The 21,501-nt window shown below is 54.0% G+C and overlaps 1 protein-coding gene across 3 annotated transcripts in view; it reads right to left on the reverse strand.

Moving 5' to 3' along the window:
• The window catches only part of SSBP3 (single stranded DNA binding protein 3), a 161,351-nt gene that overhangs the window by 34,154 nt on the left and 105,696 nt on the right, over positions 1 to 21,501 (reverse strand). For all 3 annotated transcript variants that reach the window (XM_044238302.1, XM_044238305.1, XM_044238303.1), the window contains exon 5: positions 12,433 to 12,522. In XM_044238302.1, the coding sequence (XP_044094237.1) occupies positions 12,433 to 12,522 (90 nt within the window). The remainder of the gene's footprint in view (positions 1 to 12,432; positions 12,523 to 21,501) is intronic.

The following is a 21,501-nucleotide window of genomic DNA, read 5'->3' on the forward strand; positions in this document are numbered from 1 at the left end:
CTGTCTTGGGAGCTAACTCTCCCACTAAGCCACACTCTGGCCCCGAACAGCTAGCCTTCTTTCATGTTGGGGAAAGGTCTCCAACACCCAGTCCTAGCCATGTGGGTTTCTGGCCAGGATCCAGAGAGCAAACCTCTCTCTCCCTGACATAGACTCACTGCGATAGAGACCAACTCTGTGGGTAAGCCGGAGGGGTAGAGACAGACCCAGGATCCAGAAGCACGCTGATCACTAGGAACACCTAACCTTGCCAAGAGAACCAAATCCCCACCCCCCCACTCCAAATCAAAAGATTGCCTTCTGCTCTGCAAATGGATAAAGCTGCAAAGATACGTCTTGCTCCTGCCCGCCAGCCTCGATTCCACCCTCACCAGCGCTCAAGCTCTGCTGTTAATCACAGCGGCACAGGGAAAGCGAGGTGCATATTAAAAAGCACTGCCTCATCCACCCAGAGAATTCCTGCTCTACTTTAAGCTCTCCAGCACATGCTTGCACACAGCCTTCACCCTGCTACCCCTTTGTACCCCGAAAGACGATCCACAAAGTAAGGATCTCATCATATCCAACTTGGAAGGGAAGGCACAGGGCTCTGGAAGCCCCACATCCCGAATGCCAGAATCCATCCCCTTTTGTCCACTGAGCGGAAGACGGCTGAGCTGGCAACAGGAAAGTCGGCCACGGTTCTCCCTGTGCTTTGTAGCTCCCTGGATGCCTGGACGGTCTCATGCCTCCTCTTTCCCAAAGACAGAACAGCTTGGGGAATGGCCTAAGAGCTCATCTTCCTTCCTCAGTTAAGCAGAAGCAACAGGATGGGACAAGGGAAAGAACCAGAATTCTGGGAAGAAAGGGGTTTAGGAAGCCCGCCCAGAGTCACCGGGCAGTGGGTTATGCAACTGGGCAAACCTCAACAGAAGCACAAGGGACAGCTAAGTGCGTGTGTGCAGGGAGGAGTGGGGGAGCTGTTGGAAGTGCCCCAGAGTCATGGCCAGGAGCACCGTCTGCCACCCCTGCCATTCTTACTCACCTCTTCCCAGAGAGCTGGAGGACTGAGACACTGAGAGTCAAGTACTCAGTCCAGTCTGGGAACTGACCCTCAGCAGAGGAGGTGGCTCAGATCTCCCCCACCTTAAGGAATCCTTCGGGAGCACCCACTTCTTTGACTAGGCTCTCCCAGGACCCTAATCCCAGGGTGCTGCCTCCTGGCCTGCCGTGCCTCGGGCTGGAGGCACGGCCCTCCGGCAGCCAGCCTGATGCTGAGCGCACCTCAGCCAACTCTTCTGGAGTTGTCTGGCCCCTGACATGGACACTTATTTCTTCTGCCCCAAAAGCCTCTGATGTCCCAGGGGACAGGAGCTGGGTCTCCCCTGCTTGCCACTACCCTTCCCGTGCCTGCCCCCTAATGGGGTTGCATGTCACACACAGGCAGGTTAAGGCCCAGAACGGTAGAGCCGCGGCCCCAGAACTGACTGCACTTCTCCACGCTCTTGAGTAAGTTTCTCGGGACTGATCCGAGGACGAGGCTCTTCATCAGACTCACTGTCGGGGCATGTGTTTCTTGGGGCAAGGATAGGGCAAGACGTTGCCCAAGTCTCCTGAATAACACTGACCTGAGACTGAAGAGCCTTCTAGAAAGGCAGAGGAGAATGCTGCTGTCTACAGAAGAGGCCACGCAGTCATGCTGGAGGTACAGAGGCTGGGTTTAAGAGCAGCGGCCCTGGCCCATCGTGGGGATCAACAGCTGGTCCAGTAATGGTGTGAGGGTAGCAGGGCTTAGATCACAAAGACTTGTGAGTATCTTACCAAGAGCCCAGACTCTGTGTCTTTAACACAAGGACATCATCAATAGGAAGAACTGGGGTCAGCCCCATGGACTATGAACCCCTGTATACCAGTTCCGTTTGGCCTCCCGACCGTGGGAGGCCCGCAGGGCTGGGCAGAGAGCTGTCACTCAAATGTGTACTGAAGGAACAGATGGCTGAACGCAAGCCCCTGGGAAGGAGGGCTGGTGCGGATTTCTGATCTGCCTTTCGTTCCGACTGCATTTCCAAAGTCCTAGCTGGTGAAGCAGGGAGAAGTTGTTCCTGCTTCACAGGTGGGGAGTGGACACTCAAATGACACCCAGGTGAGGCCTGCTGGTAACAGAACTCAGGATGCCCAGCAAAGACCCAAATGCCTGGGCGGGAAAGTCAACATGAATTCGCAAAAAAGAGTTCATATTAATGAGCCCGGCAGGAAGAGAATCAGAAGCTCCCGGCCATACAACCTGCTTCCCTGCCTCTACCTCCCCTGAACTCCCCCTGGGTGGACCGGGGAGCAAGGAGTTAAGCCACGTAGGGCAGGATTAAGTGAGGTAACACATTAAAGGGGACTGCTGCTTGCTAGGTCCCAAACACATCGGTTTAACTGATGGGAAAGAGCCACATTGGTCTCTCTAGTGGGAGAGAGCCCGGAACCTCTCCCACGCGCCACTGCCACCAAAGCTGTGCTGAGCCTCTAGGAATAGCCCCTTCTTGGATGAAGAGCACCCACAGTGGCCCGTGCCCTTGGACGAGCTGCGGGACCTAGCTCCGCCGTGACCCCTAGCTCTGAGAAAAGAACAGCCCCAGGACAGACCTATATGCGTCCCCAAGACAGACACCTGAGTGTTTAGCCACGCTGGGCACCAGGCAAGGCTTCATGGGCCTCGTTTCCTGGCTCCTTACAGGCGCCCGGGAGTCTGGGGCTACCTTCACCCCAGCTGTCTGGTGAAGCAATGGCGCCCAGATGGGTTAGCGGACTTTCTCAAGGCAACTCATGTGCCAGCCCAGGGCCTCCCGGAAGGATGGAAGGCCTTGAGGGGAGGGGGGAGGGGGGAGGGAGAGGAATATGGCAGATGAGCTTCCAGGGGCCCAGGTGCTCATCAATGTGGATCCTAAAGCCCACGGGTATGTTTCCACGGCTAGTAAACCAGCACTGAGCACGGCTCCATGTTTCTATGCAGAGTCCGTCCTTACCAGAGCCCCGCCAAGGAGGCACTGTGATTTAATGAATGAGTGCTCTCAGCATAGCTGAGGACACCAGTGCCCAGTGAGGTCGGGTAACCTCCCAACACATGGTCAGGAAGTGGCACTGGAGGGAGGGGGGAGGTCAGGGATCCTCCTCCTAAGTTCCCGGTCACAGCCACCACACCTTGCGCTGCCCTATTCCAAGTTGTCCATAGGAGGCCTCTCCCAGGGCTGCTGCCCTCCGATGCCCCATCCCTGCACTGTGTGCAGAGCTGATGTGGTGGCCCCCAGTTAGGGAGCCCAGCACCCAGCCTGGAGAGAACACTGCATAAAAGCTGCGGTCCCCCAGCCATACTCTTACCAAGTGTAACCACCCCCATTTGGGTATTAGCAAGAGACAGGGGCTTGCTGGGCAAACAGTGGGTCTGGCCCAGGGCCTTCATTTATTCCAAGACCTTATCTGGGGGAGGGAGAGGTTCCAGGGAAAGGCGGGCTGAGGAGTTCACTTAGGCAGAAGCAGGACAGGAGCCCGAAACCAGCCCTGTGGATGGGATGCTCCATCCCAGCTCTCAGAACAGCACCTCACAATTAGCACTCGGCGAGATGTGAGAAAGCCCTCTGACCCAGGCCCGGCCCCTTGGCCCAGCCCAGACTCCCCAAAGGGCAGTTTCCTTCAGCGTGGTGTGATCTTATTCAGGGGGGGTCTAGCCTGAGCCACATAATGCCAAGGCATGTTATTATAGGATTCCACTGGAATTCTCTTCCTCCAACCTCTTCTGCTACAAGGGCTGAGGAATGTGACCTTTTTTTTTAAAGGGAAAAAAAACCCCTCAGCATGATCTGCACAGAAGGTGGAAGCAGGAACACAGAAGGGTCTACCCCCTCCGCCAACTATGAAGAAACAAAACAAAAACACAGGGGGCTCCTCCACCCTCTGGAAAGGCAGGAGGATCATGGCGGGGGTGGCAGGGGGAGGGCGGGGACGGACCCAGTCATGGCGCTGGGACAGGGGACAGGACAACACGGCAGAGCAGCTCCCAGACGCAGGGGGGGAATCTAATCTAAGAGAAATTCAAAGTAAAAAAACCAGGACTAAAGGGGAAAAGGATAAATCGGCCCAAGCTTTTAAAACCCGAGGGGTGAAGGGGCTGCTGACACCAATCTTTGACAATGGGATCCCTGAAAGTCAGACCCAAATCAGCTCACAGCTCAGGAGGAGAGAGGGGACACCCTGGGGTCTCCAGGGGTTTTAGGAGCAGCAGTAAGAACTAGCGCGAGCCTCCCAGGTCCCAGGGTCCTTCTGGAAAGCACTCCCTTTCCTTTCACCGCAAAGGGAGCAGAGACCTGTGGCAGGGGAGGTCCTCAGCAGGGAGGCGAAGGCCACCAGTGGCTGGGCTCCCTGGTGCTGGGCTCCCCACTGCGGGGCTGGCTCCGCGTTAGGGGGCAGCCGAGGCCCGCGGAGAGGCCCGGTGCTTTGTTACCGAGCAAACCTCCCAGGCACTGGCTGCTGGTGCGTAGCTAACAGGGCGGCAGACACTGATTTATGTCCAACTTTCCATTTCATCAGCGAGAGTTACGGCGCGACATGCGGAGTTCACGTTTGTCAGCGGGGCGGAGAGGTGGCCCAAGTGTGCAGACAGACACAAACACGCCCGCACGCGTGCACACAGGCACACGCGCCAGTCAAGGCCACAACTTTGTTTTCCTCTCCAAAGGGAGGGTGAGGGGGCCGGCAGCCTGGCACGTCAGGAGTAACCTTTTGTCCGCGGTTGCTAGGAGCCCCGGAGCGGTACTCTGCCGCTGGGCAGACGCTAGGCACCAGGCTGGCTGCCGGGTGGGGCGGGAACACAGCCTGACCTTTGTGGAGGTGGTGTTGGCAAGAAGAAAAGCCTCCCCCCACCTTCTCTCCTGCCTTGGCCACAAAGGCCAGGCAATTGTTGAGGGGCTGTGGGGGGGTGGGGGGGGGAGAGCTGTGTGTGGGTCCATGGCGGGGCCAGGGGACAGCTCAGGTGACAGGGTTTCCCAGCAGCCAGGGTCCTCTAAGGCACCTAAGGCCCAGAGAGGGGAGGATGGCCCTGCAAGGACACCCAGCAGTCTGGCAACAGGGCTAGACTCAAACCAGGATATCCAACACCAAGGGCAGGAGTCTTTGGGTTTAAAGCCACTGCTGGCTTGTTGGGGGGGTGGGGGTGCTGCTGCGGGACTGGGGGCACTCTGTTGACTTGGAACAGGTGGGACTGGGGTGGGGGCAGCCCAGCGCCCAGCAGTTGGGGGTGCCCCGCCTCCTGTCTAATCCTTCTCAGCAGGGGTGACCCTGCCTTCTGTCAGTCTGGAGGCAGACAGCAGGGTGAGGGGCAAGGAGGAGGGGTGTTTCTGTCCCCTGAAGGTACTGGCACACTCCCTGACCAACCCAACCAACTCTCAGTGATGGAGCCAGGGCAAGGGTCAGGGACCAGAGCGTGGGGCCCAGAAAGAGAGGGGACTTGCTCCTCCTCACCCAAGACAGGGCATTCATCGAGAAGCTCTAGAGCCTACCACCTGGTCCACACCCATCTTCCCTGAGCAACTCTGGCCAATGGGAGCCTCAGTTTCTTCATCCTGAGTGGAAATGCTGTTAGCTCTCAGGCCTACCTCCCAGGGTCAAATGGAATCACACATGGGGATACCTTTCCTAATCTAGAGTGTTCCACCAACTACAACAGGAGGTCAGACAGGTCTACTTTAGGACCTGAGAGCATGGGCTGGGGGCCTCAAGGGGCAAGGGGGCAGCCACAGGACCACATGCCAGGCCCCCTCCCTTCGAAAGTGAAGGGTCTGACAGGGTAGGAGGCACATGACAGCCTCTCAGTACCCCGCAGTCCAGTGCAAGTCAGAACCCTGGGCACACCCCCCAGCTCTGCTTTCTCCCCACTCCTGCATCCAGCAAGACGCTGTGAGTTCAGGGCAGGGAGGCACAGGCCACTGCACTGAGGCACCACTGCTGCCCAGGGCCTGGCCACTCCCCACCCCCGGGACCACAGCCTGGAATCCACACTTACACGATGGCAGCCTGCCACAAGTCCAGCCCCTCCAGGCTACTGGGTCTTCCTGGAACCCGGTCACTTCCTTTCTTAGGAACCTTCCATGGCTCCCCTGTCTTTAAGCTTAAGTATCTCTCCAGGCCTCCTGCCATCCATTGCCTCCTGCTCAGACCTCACTCCTCTAGGCTAGCCCCTCAGGGAAGTTTCCCAGATGGACCCCAGGTTAGGCCAGATGCTCCTTCGCCTGCCCCCTGTGGTACGGGACTATTGGTGTAATCATTCCCTGCCTCCTCCACCAGACTGTGAGCCCCTTGAGGGCGGGTACAGGGCTGCCTCTTTTATCCAAGGTGCTCACTGAGGCTGCGTGATTAGGTCACTGTGGCCTTAGAGACCATGTCTGGCCAATGGGCTACAGGATGACCGGCAAGTCTGCTGGGCCTCACGTGGTTTAGGTCCTGGCCTCAGACTGACCATCCATCAGATGCGGACCCATGCCCCCCATCCCCCACCACCAAGTCCTCCCTTTGCTGCAGGCTTTGAAAACCACACAAACAAGGTGGTTTGCTTCTTCCAAGCTTCTCCTCGTCCCACCCTGGCTCTAGTCAGCAGAGAGGTCTTTCCTGCCGCTGCAGCTTTCTGGCAAGAGGAATGCCAACTCACTGTGCTGCTGCCTGCTTGCCGCCAGAGAGGAAGGCAGGAAATGGACAGCACTCGACCCAGCTCTTGGGAACTGCCTAAGCGGCCACCACCGCCAAGCCCTTATTTACTGGGCTTTGATCCTCCCTGGAAACACACCATCCCACCCCAAGGCGCTCAGTCCCCAGGGCTCTCTACTGGGCAGAGTCTCTACTTGGTTACCACTGAGTGCCAGGGAGCTCACTACTTTAAGTAGGCAGGTGGTAGAACCGTCTTACATCCTAAGACTCAAACTGGCCTCCCTCTTCTTTTCTCTGAAGGATCTGAGATCGAAGGGCTGAGGAGGCAGGTTTGAGTATCTTTTTTTTTTTCTTTTTAAAGATTTCTTTCTTTCTTTAAGTAATCTCTACAACACCCAACGTGGGGCTTAAATTCACAACCCTGAGATCAAGAGTTGCACATTCTTCTGACTGAGGCAGCCAGGCACCCCTGGTCTGAGTATCTTCTATGTGGCCGAACTTCAGACACTCCAAGTCAGTCATCAGAGACTTCCTGAGGCTGCTCCTCTCCCACAGAAACCTTGGCTACTTCTGCAAAAAATGAGGCATGTGCTCCCTATAATCTCAACAGGCAAGGTCCAAGGTCATGCCTCTCCCTCTCATTTTTGGATAATTTCTTAGGTTTCTGGACTATGCTTCTTCTCTCCACTCCTCCTTAACTGGTGGGGAGGGTTCTCTGGAGGCAGACCTCAGAGGTGGGTGGGCTCGGCTGGCCAGAATGAGAACTCACTGGAATGGGGAGGTCAGGGGACGGGACATGTCAACCCCTATTGTGTCCCACTACAACAGAAAGTATCTAGGGATGTTCACAGCAGAACATGATGAGCTTCTGGCAAAGGGAGCTTGGGTTCCCCCAAGACTGTCTCTTCCAGAGAAGACCTGCTCTTTAACCCTTTGACTGGATCTTGGCAACACCAGTCTCCAACTTCAGTGTGGTCTGCCCCTAGGTTCCCGCCTCCAAAGAGCGGACAGAGCCAGTGCAGAGTGAACTGTTCAGGAACACAGACCTGGCCCAGGCGTTATCCAGACGAGGGTGCTCCAGTGGCTTCCATTACCTCTGGACGGAGCCCACAGTTCTCCACAAGGTCCAGCAAAAGCTGCCAGCAAACTCTCCAGCCATGTCTCCTACAGAGCAACTACCTATACTACCCGTCACTGGGACCCCACCCCAGAATGTGGCCTCCAGGAAGCCCCTTGGCAGGCAGGCCCCTTCATTTCTTGCTCCAGGGCATGTTACCCATCAAGCCTCTCTGCTAGGCTTGGTGCTCCTGGGGACAGACCAGGACTGATCAGTTCTGCCCAGAGTCAAGTCCCATGCCCTCACAGAGGGGGCTGATCGCTATCACAAACCACAGTCCCATCTGCCTCTGGGCCTCCATTCTGCATCTATACAATCCATTCTGCATCTATACAAAGTCTGCCCTTGATCAGGGATGGCAAATTCAGAGGTCACATACTACCATCTACATCTGCATGTTCATGGCAGACAACGCCTACCAATATCCGCTGAGCCCACACACGGCTCTAGAATCACTCCCAACAGTGGTCCAGCAGCCACCACCAACCAATCAGGGCCGGCACCAGAGCAGAAACACTGCCTGCTTTTTAGAGACGATGGCTCGAGTTTTCTCTTTCTCCCTCCATCATTTCCCTCCTTTTCTCTATTCTCTCTCTAGACAACCAGACATGCATCTGACCACTGAGTTAGAACACTGAGGTCCCGAGCCAGCAAGCCTGGGCTGAGACCCCGATTATGGCCCGTAGCTGCTTACTGAGCAGGTCAGTCACCTCTCCCAGTCTCTCTCCCCCAGTCAGCCATGCCTCCCCTCTGCAGAAGCGCGGTGATCAAAATGAAAGTAAGTCACACGTCTAAAAACACGACATAACTGAAAACAATCACTGGAATTTGAAACAAAACAAGAACAAAAACAGTCTGTACTCAGTGCTCCCTTCTTCGTGACCCCTGCCGTCCTGCCATTCCCCAGCTCTAGACCTAGAAATCCTCACTGAAGGGCACCTCCCTTAGAACTACCTTAGGGCCAAGGGGCTGGGAGGGGGCCCACTCAGACCAGCAGGCCTGGCCAAAACTTAAGCAGAGTCAGCCAGATGTACAGCCCAACTGGCTTAAGCTGCATGGAAAAAAAAAAAAATGCCACTGCTTGATTATGTAAAACCCATCTGGATCCCAAGCAGAAAATCCAAGTTGGAAAGGCCCTCAGAGACCATCTGGTCCACCCTGTTTTATCTACTAGCAAGGAGATTGGGGTCCAGAGACAGCGAGCAACTTGCCCAAGGTCACTCAGCAAGTGTATGGATAAGCAGGGGACTAGAACAGGTGTCCTCAGGCTCTCATCTTCTGTATCCTTCCCCACTCCAGAATGCATACGGCCCCTGGACCCTCCAAGCCTGGACAGAATGAGGATCTAGAGCTTTGGGGCTGGCGGGGCTCTACTCCTGGTAACGTGAGCAGCACGAATAAACTCAGTTCAAACTCTCCCCGGGTCCTTCATGCATGCCAGATGCTGGGGATGCCAAGATGAAGGTGTCTTTTTACAAGGAATGCACAGAAGTAGAACGTCCTGGCTAAGTTCTACCGTAACCCCAAGAACCCCAAAATACTCTCCAATACTGTGAGGTATGGTCAGGCCAGGTCCTAACCATCTCTCCACCAGCCCTCAGCTTGCTATCAGACACATCTCGTGCCACAGGACCCCTCAACACTAAGTAAGAAAAGCCAATGGATGGAACCTAAGGCTTGGATGGCCAAACCTTCCGACCCCAGGAGTAGCCTCGCAGCCTGGCAGTCTAAGGAAGTCCCCTGTGTTCCTTTCTGTACGGCTGGAGTTGGGGGGATGGGTAGACAGCTACTATCTACCCACCAACCCACCTGGGAGGCCCCACTGGTTTCGAAACTTGGCACCAACCAGGGGTGAAGTCCTGATGTGAAAACTGGGCCGGCCACCAGGGGACGGGATCTGGTCACAGCTGAGTCAGCCAACCCAAGCCGGCTATCCTGGTGCAAAACCCCCTCAGCTACAGAGCTGCCCGCGCAGACTGCAGCCAAGCTGGGGAAGAAGTGCAATTGTTGGCAGCCGATTAAACCCGATAGCATCTCTATTTCCCTTCGAATAGCAAAGCAGCGGTGGGAGAGCCGAGGCAGGGGCCGCATTGATAGCTGATATTCTGGTCGTGAGCTGGCCTACTCCGGAAATGGGCAGTCACTACCTCCTTCCAGAGAGATACCCTTTCCCCTCAGCACTGACCCAGCCCGAGGGGGTCAGGATCACAGCCAGGAAGCACCTCCTCTGCCTTCGTATTCACCTGACTAGAAAACAATGTCCTCATCTGAGGAGGGTATGGCGGGGACAAAGTCAGACAAAGTCGCCCAGGAAGTAGAGAGTCTGGGGCACACAGGTCCCTGGCTCCATGTCCACCCTCCACCCCCGCCCCAACTCTTGGTGGGTTCATCCTGACTGGGATTCAGAAAAGACCTCCACTCAAGAGGATCCAAAAGTTACCTCTGTTTGATGGTGGCTGGAAGTGGCCAAATAAGGACAGGATTCGGTCTGGGCTTTCTGACCACACACCCCTGAACGTCACAGGGGAGGGCCCGAGAAGTATGTCTGGAATTAGGCCTTAACCATGGACAATTCTACCAAAGCAGGAAGTTATGAGCTGCCCACATTATCAGGCAGACCTTGCCTAGCCCCAGACTCAGGCCAAAATAGAAGTCAACGGCCTATTTAACAAATGCAGCTGGCTACTGTCCACCTCTTCCCGCCACAGCAGCCTGCACTGGGCACTCAGACGCTAGCAAGCAGCCTCAACAGACACGCAGGTGGAGACCGGTAACCGGGGTTCTGTCCACCAGGCAGGAAAGCCACAACGGCACTGTGTCCAGGGTGCACCCGTGGCCTCATGTAGGAGGATGTGTGAGCCTGGGAAAGAAGGCCAAAGCAGGTAACACCTGGGGGAAAGACCAACCAGGTACAGGACACCCACCTGCAGTGGCCAGGAAGATGGCTGTCCCTTGGCATGAAGGCCCATCACAGACAGCAGCCCCTGGGCTTACCCTCTGGGGAAAGGACAAAAGCCTGTCTGCCTCCTTTCTTTCTTGGGTCCGTTATGAATGTCCCATTTCTTCCACGTCTAGCCCCTCTTCCTGCTTACGTCAAGCCAAGCCCCAAGCAATGCCTGGTCTGGTCTAACCTAGAGCCTACGCACCCCATTTCTGAAGCTGTACCCCTTTCCACCCCAGGATAAGCCTCCAGTTCGGGCGACATGCTGGGAACATATACAGATGTATGTGTGGCCACCCAAAGCCCTCAACCGCCATCTCTATGACTCCCCTCACCACCATCTTGATGGTGGACAACCTGCTCTTTCTGGTTTTGGGGAACACCTAAATTTCACGGATTCACTCCTTGGACAGTCAGCAGCATGTCCAAACCCTTCTCTCCTTAGAGTCAAGATCAACTCAAATGTGAAATCTTACAAGGGAGAAGTGTCACCTAGGCCATCTTCCACCCAGGGGGAGAAAATCCCCTGAACATCCCTAAGAGGGGTTTCTCCCCCTTTAGCTTAGATGTCTTAGTAACAGGGAGCCCCGCTTCCCGCAGTCTGCGTCTCACCATTGGAAGCAAGAGGTGTGGAATTCTGGTTCAAACCAAGCAAAATTCTCCTTGGACTTTGTCTCAGTGCTCCCAGTTTTGAATTCTTGGGCTTCACAGACAAATCCCGGCATTCTTTTCTATATGACAGCTCTTTCCATAGTCTTATCTGGAAGTGTTAGCCTTTCAAAAGGGTGGGGAACACAGGCAGGTTCTCAAACCCTATCACAGACAGGTCTGAATGAATGAAATGTTACACTCAGAGAAGCTCCTTCTAGCCCTGCATGCTAACTCCTTTCTGAGATGGCACCCCCGGTCTCAGCCTGCTTAAAATCGAAAAACCCCCTATCCCTTGTGCCAGGGAACCATGGAGATAGGAGGAGGAGCAGGCACAGAGAGGCCCGGCAGCCACCCCCAACCCTGATAGGAGATGAAGCCCCCAGAGGCTGACAAGGGGTCTTTGGGAAGAGACCAAACTCCCACCCCATGTGGGATGTGCCCCTGCCTTTTGCGGGCGGAGTACGGGCACAGATGCTTGCGGAATGCCGACTGCGATTGCACTCGGAAAAAATGAAGTGGTTAACCAGAGGGAAAGGATTCTGAGACCTGCCAGGATGGTGGGTTTTTTGTTTTTTGTTTTTTTTTTTAGATTACGCCTAAGGTTTGTAGTTTGGACAGGCAAAGTAAACAATGACGATGACAGCAGCAACACAACAGAAACAAAGAACAGTTTACTTGTTATTTAAAAAAAAAAAAGCCTTTTGTTATAAAAGACAGCTCCCCACTGCCTCTCCGATGGGCTGTGCTGTGCTGTGCCTTCGAAGATGGTGTGAAGAAAACCCACTCTAGCAGAAGTGACACAGCACGTGCATGAAGTGACACAGCACGTGCAGGGGGCGGGGGGGGGGGGTGTGGGAAGGGCGGCTGCTCCCATCTCTTTCTCCCCTCTTCAGGTTTTGGAAGGGGTGGAGAAAGGGATGGGAGGGGTTGGAACCAGCACAAAGCAACTGTATTTAGACCATGGCAAACTGAGCTGCTACTTACTTCTCTCTCCCTCCCTCCTGCCCACCTGGGCCTGGCCTAGAGCCTAAGGAGAAGGGGACCGAGGGGGCCCAGCACGTACCTGAAAGAAACCTGGCGGGATGGGGCCTCCTGGCATCCCATCGTTGGGGGGAATGTTGCCAAGCACAGGGCTCGGGGCGGCTGCTGCACTCTGTGGAGACAAGAAGTGGGAGAGTGAGAGGTGGGATCCACCCTGAGAGACGTATAGCTCCAACCCCTTCCCCCTCCCTGCCCCCATTCTCCTAGTCTGCCGGTCTGCCCACATCCTTCGAAGACCCTCCTCAAACATCATCCTCCCAGGTGTGTCTCTCACTGGGCAAATGATGAACTCTTCGAGCCTCTGTTTTCTCATCTCTAAAATGGGAGAACATCATCTACCGCTTTGCACACGCACCGCAGAACACAGTGCCCGGCAGCTGTTGCCACTGTATGGACATCCTGCCTTACACATTCAGCTGCTTTATGGGGTCCCTGCAGGGCAGTGGGGGGAAGGAGGTTTTATAAACGTTTGCGTCCCCTCCAAGAGGCTGCATGCCTCTTGAACAGGGAGACCCATTGGAAAACTTCCCTGGAGAGCCTGAGGAGGGCAGGGCTCTTTTGGGCCCATCAGGGTCTCGGGGGGCCACAAGAGATGAGATGGGCCGTGCAGCACAGGGAGTGGAAGCACTTTTCTTCTTAAATGCTGCTATTCCAGCATTTACCTAGTACATCTGCCTCAGCAAATGCCTCCAGGGAGTGAACAGACGTTCTCCCCAGCCTGGCTTCCTTCCAGGCAATCTGTGTCCCACCTGCCATGTGGTCAGTGTGTCTGAACCTGGGCCTGCACGCACACAGGCAGGGTGAGACTGATGGGGCAAGTCTCACACACACACACACACGCCCCCACCCCACCGCCACCCTGCACACACACACCACCCCCACTCCTCCTGCAGGACCCCCTTACTCCACTTCCATGTCACCAACCTCACACATACCCCGCAATGAGAATCTGAGACTCAATCACCAATTTCCTCCCAGGGCTCTGACCTGTTCTCTGGGACAAGAGTAAGCCCCCTGGGGTTTTGGGACAAGAGAGAGCCCCCTGGGGTCAGGAAACAGAAGGAGGCCGCTTTTTCTCTTACAAATGCAGCAGAATTCACTTCTTCCCTTTCCTCAGCCAGGAAAGAGGAACCAGAAGTCCTAACTTCCAACTGTGACTGAAGGAAATGAGGTAATGTGTGAATCCCATTGGCTGTGGCAAGATGAACAGATACCCCCCAACCCCGGGGACCCCTGCATCTGGGCTCCAGGGCCATTACCCGTACCAGCAACAGAGGGCCGTGGGCAAGCCGCGTGGCTTTCCAGATGGTTTCCTGTACAAACTGGGGGTCGCCATTGTCCTGCCTGCTCGTTGGGATTGTGGAGGATCATGGGACAGAATGGCCTATATTTGTGCACCAGGAAAGCTCGGTAATCTGAAAGCAAGGAGGGCTCACTATGGGCAGGCACTGGGTGTCTTAGCAGACCCCGCTAAAGAGACTGGAGTGGAGATGGACTGGCCAAGCCAGCCCAACCTCTCAAATGCTTCTGCCTACCGACAGGCAACTCTCTCTCGCCAACCATCTTGTCATGTGTGACCAATAACCCCAAACACCACGAATGAGGTCTTTCCACATTCTCAGGTGAGAGCCCCACTCAGGAGGATGAGGGGCCAGACTGCCTCTGTCTGGGTCCCCCCCACCACCCTGCTCACCCCACTACTATCTGGGCAAGGGCCACCTGGGGGAATATGCCAGGCTATCCATTAGCTGCACTATTTTATAATCTCTGGTTGGTGGGTCTGTGGAAAGGAAACCTTGGGATTTACAGCCAACAATCATTCCCTGGAAGCAGGGGCAGTCAAGTTTTAAAGAAAAATCATAGGGAGGTAAACAGGCACCCACGTTTTCCTCAAGTTTTGTTAGAGACCGGTTTTCCATTTAACTCTTTAATCCTTCAGGAAGTTGTTTTGGTACAGAATATAGGTTTTACTTCTCAGGCAGTGGCCTCAGTACGATTTTGCCCCACTCATTTGAAATCCAGAGGCAAAATCCTGACAAAGGCTTGGGTCTCTTTCTGTGCTTTTAAATCCTGTCCTACGTCTCTACCGTTCCATTGTCATGATCAGGGTTTCACCGTGGACATGACCTTCTCCTCCAACTCTTCAGTGGAAGTTTTCTGGCTCATTCTCACCCACCTGTCCCTCCAAACATCAGATCATTCATAGAGGTCACCCTCCTACCGAAAGAAGAAAGTTCATATACATGTATACGTACACACACACACACCCCCAATGCATGTATGCATATACGTGAATACAGATCTGGAGAAGAAATGCCATCTTTCTTCAAACTGAGGTGCCCTCCCAGGACACGGTCTTTCTCCAATGACTCACACCTTTGTGCAAATCCCGCAGTCAAGCAGGTGCGGGGGCAGCGACAGTAATTACCGGGAAGGTAGGAGTAGGCGACACCGGGAAAAGCAAAACCTTGTCTTGCTAAAACTGACTAAATGTTTTATTCAACAAATGTGGCACCAACGTGTCTAGGGGATGAGGACAGGAAAGATGGAGCTCCTGACTGGGGAGGCCCCAGGTGGCATGCCTGTCAGGAGCCACTGGGCCTGATGCTAGAAACCGGCTGGGTACTCCCTGCCACTCGCCTGCCCTCTCTCTCCCTGAACCCCCAGCCAGCCTCTTAGATGGACACGAGCACCCCGCCTGACAGAGACACAAACGTCTTCGTGAGGAGAGTGGGCTCAACACAGCCCTCTCCCGTTTGTCCTCCTTGTCTGGATCTACTCCTCTCCAGCCTTCAACCCAGATCCGTGCTCTGTTTTTACAGAAAGATCTGGAAAGTCTTACCAACTTGATTCTTTAAATTAGCGTTTATCATTTCATATACGCTTCCTTTTTATAGAACGCAGCAAAGGAAAAAGAAAATTAGTGACCGTGTTTTCTTAAATAATGTCAAGAGCGTGTCCCCTCTCATTACACGGCTGAAGAAAACATGAGTTTTTAACGAATCTAGTATTATACAGAGGTAACATTATTTAACCAAGTATGGTGTTTGCTACTCTGACAGTTACCAAATGGTGCCTCTCTTGTATTCGAACCTATTTTTTGGGTCACTACCTTTTGAAATGGTCTCTGCTGGCCACTTAAAGATCTACTTTTATGGAAAGATGTCCATGTTCCTTGTTATCGGTATATTTGACTTTTTCCTTAGTGATATATAAGAGCTCTTTATATTTTAAGGATATCACATAAGGATATCTTAGAATTAAAAAAAAAGAAAGAAAGAAAGAAAAATACCCCACACTTTTAAATGAAAATTTGAACCCAGGAGCATGACTTACAAGTCTCCCTCCCTTGGAGAGTTCCTTTTCCTACAAAATTAGAAGTAAGTTCATGGTTCTAGGAACTGTGGGTGGGTGGGTGCAGGGTCCATGGTCCTTTGAATGCAGGGCTGGGGTAACCGTGGATGGTGCAATTCTCTGACATCTGTGGGGAGGACAGATTTCTGCTAGCCTCCAATGAAAGGAAAGCCGTATTAGCAGTGATTAAGGTAGCAGGAAGCTGAGGAGACAACTTTTATCATTCAAAGCCTCATCCAGCAGAAAACATAAGCAAAATAATGAACTTGAATTATGACAGATACTGCTATTCTTTGATTATGAAAGAAATATGTGCAAATAATGGAAAAGTTTCAAAGGGGCAAAAAAGTACAAAGAAGGAAATGAAAAGCAGCAACAGATTTACAAGGCAACGAAAGGGTTAAGTACTACCTGTGGTTCACAGAACCCAGTCCTCCAGACCCCCTCCTCCCACCCCCACACCTGAGAGCAGGGGCTGTTTTATACCCATCTCTGAGATGGGAGGGCATACAGCAGGTGTTCAATAAATGATTATGACTTTTATTATTCAAAGACCTGCTCAAACCTGGCCATCTAGAGCCAGGCCTGTACAGATTGCTAGAAATCAGCCTCTCCCTGCGGTTTCTAGCTTTGAGTTAGAGCTCCATTAAGGCACTCAGCAAAGCGTCTCATGTGAGTTTTCTCTAAAAACACAAAATCCAGACCAAAAGCCCCTGATATTCAGCACAGCCTACAGCTGTCAGGGCTGTGGGGGGTCCAGGGATGGAACCTCCCACTAGGGCAGGGAAGTAAAGAGCACAGGATTCTGAAGCCAGAGACCTCCCTATGGGCTCAGGTCCTTGCTGGGAGCCTCAGTTTTCCCATGCATCCAATGGCAGGGTTAGACGGGAAAGAATAGCTAGTGCATGAACAGGAGGACAGTCCTCTTTCTGGAAGACTCCGAATTTTAACTCTTTTCTGCTTACTAAAGAACACGTAAGAGATCAAAGATTAAAAACCACCCAGACACCTCTTTGTTATCAGAGCCCGCAGGTAATAGCCTTGACATCTGAGCTCGACTGGCCCAGGCCCTCCTCACCCACATTTATCTAAATACACATACGTACATGGACTAAAAAAAAAACAGAATCAAATCAGGCATGCAGTTTGGTAACTCATGCATTTTAAAAAAAAAAAATAACTTAAAATTCTTTTCTAAATAGAAAACAGGCCTTGCACTGGGTGGCAGGGCCCACTGCAGCCAGCTGCCTCCTCTAAGATTCGGGGATCAGAGTCAACATGACAAGCTCAAGGTGCCTACAGACAACTGCCTGAAGCTCCTCGAGGTCCCCTGCAAAGTATGGTATTTCTGTTCATGGCCTGGGAGCGTTCCAAGGAGGACTGATCCCACAACCCTCTCCCTCAAGAGTAGGCCTTCTTTACGATCCCACGGTGGTTACAAAGCCAGCCAGGTCCGGGGCTCACCGCAGAGCCTCAGCCTGCCCTGCACTGCAGCCCCAGCTGGCTGGTCTCCCACATGCCCTCCAACGAAAGGCGGTCCGCACTAGCACATCTGCTTTTCAGCAGTGACCCCCCCCCCCCGCTTGGCTAGTGCCGAGCATCCCAACGCACCCTCCACTAACCCACCCAACACCAGTAGAAGACAAATGCACGTGGCAAGTCCAGATGTGGTGCCGGGCCCTTTCCTCTCTCTGTAGCAGTAAGTCCCCTGGGGCTCCAAGAACAGCAGGGACAAGACAAGCTCCCAGGACCTCCCATCTCGCATCTCAGAGCATCTTGTGCTAGGGGACAAGTGGTCACACTTCCTTCCACGAGTGTGGGTCTGGGGGATGGTCCCTGCAAGGTGTTCTCTTCCAACCCCCACCCAGGGAACCTCAGCTATCCTCACTCACAAATTAGCATGGGATCCCCCCAGCCCTGGCCTTTGTACTCATTTTCAATCTTTTAAAGTGATCCCCGGGGTGCCTGGGTGGCACAGCGGGTTAAGCATCTGACCCTTGGTTTCAGCTCAGGTCACGATCGCAGGGTTCTGAGATCAAGTCCCACACTGGGCTCCACAATCAGTACAGAGTCTGCTTGGAATTTTCTCTCCCTCTCCCTCTGCCCCTTCTGCTCATACATGTGTTCTCTCTCTCTCTCATAAATAAATCTTAAACATAAATAAAAATAGAAATAAATAAACAGAAATCACCAGCGAACTGAATAAAACCAAATGCTCAGTGAACCGCAGGACTCCCACCAGCTTGGCCAGCCCCTCCTGGTTTACAAGGCTGCAAAATGCAACTTTGTTTGGCGATCCCCTCCCTCCTCGCCCCACTCCAATACTCAGGCCTCCGCGTGTAGCAGCACAAAGCCCACCCGCAAAACCACCAAGGATGCGGCCTTTCTTAAGTGAAACTCAACACAGGTCACATGGCCAAGCACGCGGGACACCACAGGATGTGTGGCGTATAGGCTGGGTGCATGCAGATGGGAAGAGAGGTCCCTTAGAGGAGTGAAGGCATCCCTGTGCTGCCTCTGTGAGAAATGAAGGTCTCTGTGGGACGCCTGTGTCCAGAGAAGGAGGGACGCTTGCGCAGGTGTCGAGACAGGGGTTTCAGCAATCTGTGCAAAAAGCTCCGTCCCTCTCGGCCGAGTTTCCTAGAGGATTTGTTAACCCAAGCAGGACAGATGAGCTGAAGATGTTGACGAGGGAGCAGAGAGAATATCATCACTCAGACAGAAAGGCCAAGACAGAGAGAAGCAGGGTCAAAAGAGGGAGAGGGGACCGGAAGAGGCCTCTTGGTTTTATGCACAGACCACAGAAGAGAATCAGTTCTGGAGAAGAGGGGCTCTAAATCTGCAGCCTGGAGAAAACACAGAGCTGTTGCTACGTGAAGAGACAGAACCAGCTGGTATTAAAAATAGGTTCAGATGACACACGGGAGTGAATGACACAGGATCCCTGCCTCCAAATAGCCAGGGGGCTGTCACATGGAAGGAGGAGTGGACGTGCTCTCTTGGTGCCAAGGGACAGCTCTGGGTCCAGGAGGAGACGCACTGAGCTACAAAAAGCTTCTCCAGGTTTGAGCATCAGCATAAGCTGCCTCAGGAAGTGGTAGCCTATGTGAACTTGGGGTGGCTCATGGCTGGGACACAGCAAAAGCACACTGCAGATCTGAACTGCAGGGCTCGATCTCTGCTCTCCGACTCCAAGCCATGTGGACTGTCTCAGCCTCACTTCCCCTCGGTTACCCACCACTACCTGGTGTTGCATGGAGATTAGCAGCATAGAGGACCCCTGGAGTGAGGGTCCCTGGACCAGGCTCCCACTCTGGCTGTGCACCACCTACGGTGTGACCTAGGCAACAGCAAGCCTTCCTGCCCCTGGCCTCTGCTCAGCTCCAAACGAGGTGGCTGAGGTCCTGCTATTTCAATTAAACAGGGAGATCGCACTGAGCTCTAGCTGAGCAACCGGAAAAAAGGCCACGTGTAGGCAGAAAAAGCCCTGACCAGCCACAGTCAGGCCATCAGGCCCCAGGGAGAGCTGTCCTGGCACCGGAGCCTCTTCCCAAGTGTCCTGGGTGAGGGGGTCAATGATGTGGAGAAGGGATGTGGAGAACAGCAACTGCCTTTTGTCCTGACCCCAGAGATCAGGGGAGGGGATGGTGTGACGGACTCTTCTACATCCCCACTGAGATGTCATTTCTGTTTACCATAAGGAAACTGAGGCACAGAGAAGCACATGGCCATGAGTGGCTCTAACTTTAGTCTCTCTGTTCCTCCACCCCTCCCCCAGTCTTGGGTCCAGAAACTCCAAAGCAGTCTCCAACCAACCCTGCAAGGGGAGTTCTGTATGCTTTTTGACACTTAGGAAAAGAAACGGCAGATCATTACAGACATGGGGCGAGCACAAGGCATTCTCTGCATTTGGGATCCTCTCTACCTGTTCTACTCTTCCCCCTAAGGAGACTGACCTAACCCTGCTCCTTCCAGCAAATAATTGAGGGACCCGGCCTTCAACAAAAGGTGTGGTAAGGGGTGTGTGTGTGTGTGTGCGCGCGCGTGCGTACAAGTGTGTGTGCAGGAATGCATGAACCCACAGAAGAGGCTGCTGGATCTAACTGGCAAATTACCCTGGGAAGAGAAGGAGAAACAAGGTAGGTGGGAACTTAAAAAGGTTATGAGTGCTTTACACACGTTGGACGTTCTCAGCAAACGCTCGCTCCCAGGGCGGTGGGGGCGCGCCGTGCCTGCCAGGGAGGCAGATGACAGTGCGTGGCTCTGCCCTCAAGGTCTGGAGGATGAAATGATCCGCGGTGACAGCGAGCTGAGGGGTGTGGGAAGGTGCTCCAGGCAGGCGCGGGGAGGTGGGGATTAGCTGGATCAGGGAGGCTTTATGGAAGAGGTGGCACTCAAGCCAGGGCCTTAAAGGACGGCAGGACTCGAAGATGCAGGCGGTGATACAGAGGTGAGAGATTACCGCTGTCATCTCAACCCTCCCTGCGAGCCAGGCCTCTGACAGCTGCTCCGCTCCTTCAGAGCGCAGATGCCACGGAGCCTCCATCTCCTCAGAGCTCCAGCCCAGCAGCTCCAGCCCAGCCCAGCTTAGGAGTGGGGGAGCCCGGGCTGGGCCTGACTCACTTCCCTCCTCCACAGCGGGGGCTCTTCTGTGGGAGGGGAGTCAGCCACCCAGTGCAGAGGCTGACTGTGCTGGCCCAGTTTCTCCCCTAGACTTCCCAACAAGCCAGTCAGTACTCTAGCTGAGGACTTTAAGGGATTTGACCAGGGTCACAGGGCTCGGAGGGGCAGAACTGGAGGTCAAGCCCAGATGTGCTAAAACCAAAACCCATCTCGGCCGCGTCCCAGCTTCTCAGGTCTCAGTACTGAAGATGATGTTTCAAGACAGTCACCCAGCACAGAGAGGTCAAGTGAGGAAGAGACCCAGCCCTTCCGTTCTCCAGGAGCCCTTCATAGTCCTCTGTAGAGGGGGAGCCTTCTATCTTCTGCGGGGCGTGGGAAAGTTAAATTGGAGTCTCAGGCAATGGGCTGAGGCCGAGACAGGTGATCGGCAAGCAGAAGCCCCTGCACCAGCGACACAGCACCAAGGCAGACAACAGACCTGCTGGGTCTCCGTGATTCCACAAACGCAGACCAGGCCAGGGAAGGAAAGGGGGTCCTGGCTGTCAGAGGACATATTCCGCTCAACAAAAGCCACTCTTCTGAGCAGTGGTCTCTCTCTACCCCATGTTAGAGAAATAGGATTTCATGTTTTAGAAAATGAAACAAAGGCACTCCCATCAGTACACTTCCAAGAGGAGAACTGGCTTCCGTCCCGGAACTGAGAAGGCCACCGCCACCATCCCACCAGGCCTTGCCCGTCCATCCCATGGAGCACCCAACCTCTTCTGGGAATTAGATCAAAGGGTACCGTTTGTGTAAGAGGCGGAACCCCACATAATTAATACCTGGTTATACTGTGGATGCCAGCCAGGGCACCCTCCTCCATGTGCAAACACCCCATGGCTAGGCCACACAGCACAGGGTGCAGGTTCTAGGCGTGTACACCCAAGACCAGGAAGATTAAGGGCTAGAGGTGCCCCCGCAAATGAACAGTAAGAGTGGATCAACAGCACACTATTTGTACAACGCTGATTTTCTCCTTAAAGAGAGATGAGCTCCATGGCCTGGGTTTACACCATTAGCAACACACACACACACACACACACACACAGTCTTAAAGGAGCTACTTACAACC

Source organism: Neovison vison, chromosome 2 (genome assembly GCF_020171115.1).
Source record: "Neovison vison isolate M4711 chromosome 2, ASM_NN_V1, whole genome shotgun sequence".
NCBI classification, from domain to species: domain Eukaryota; kingdom Metazoa; phylum Chordata; class Mammalia; order Carnivora; family Mustelidae; genus Neogale; species Neogale vison.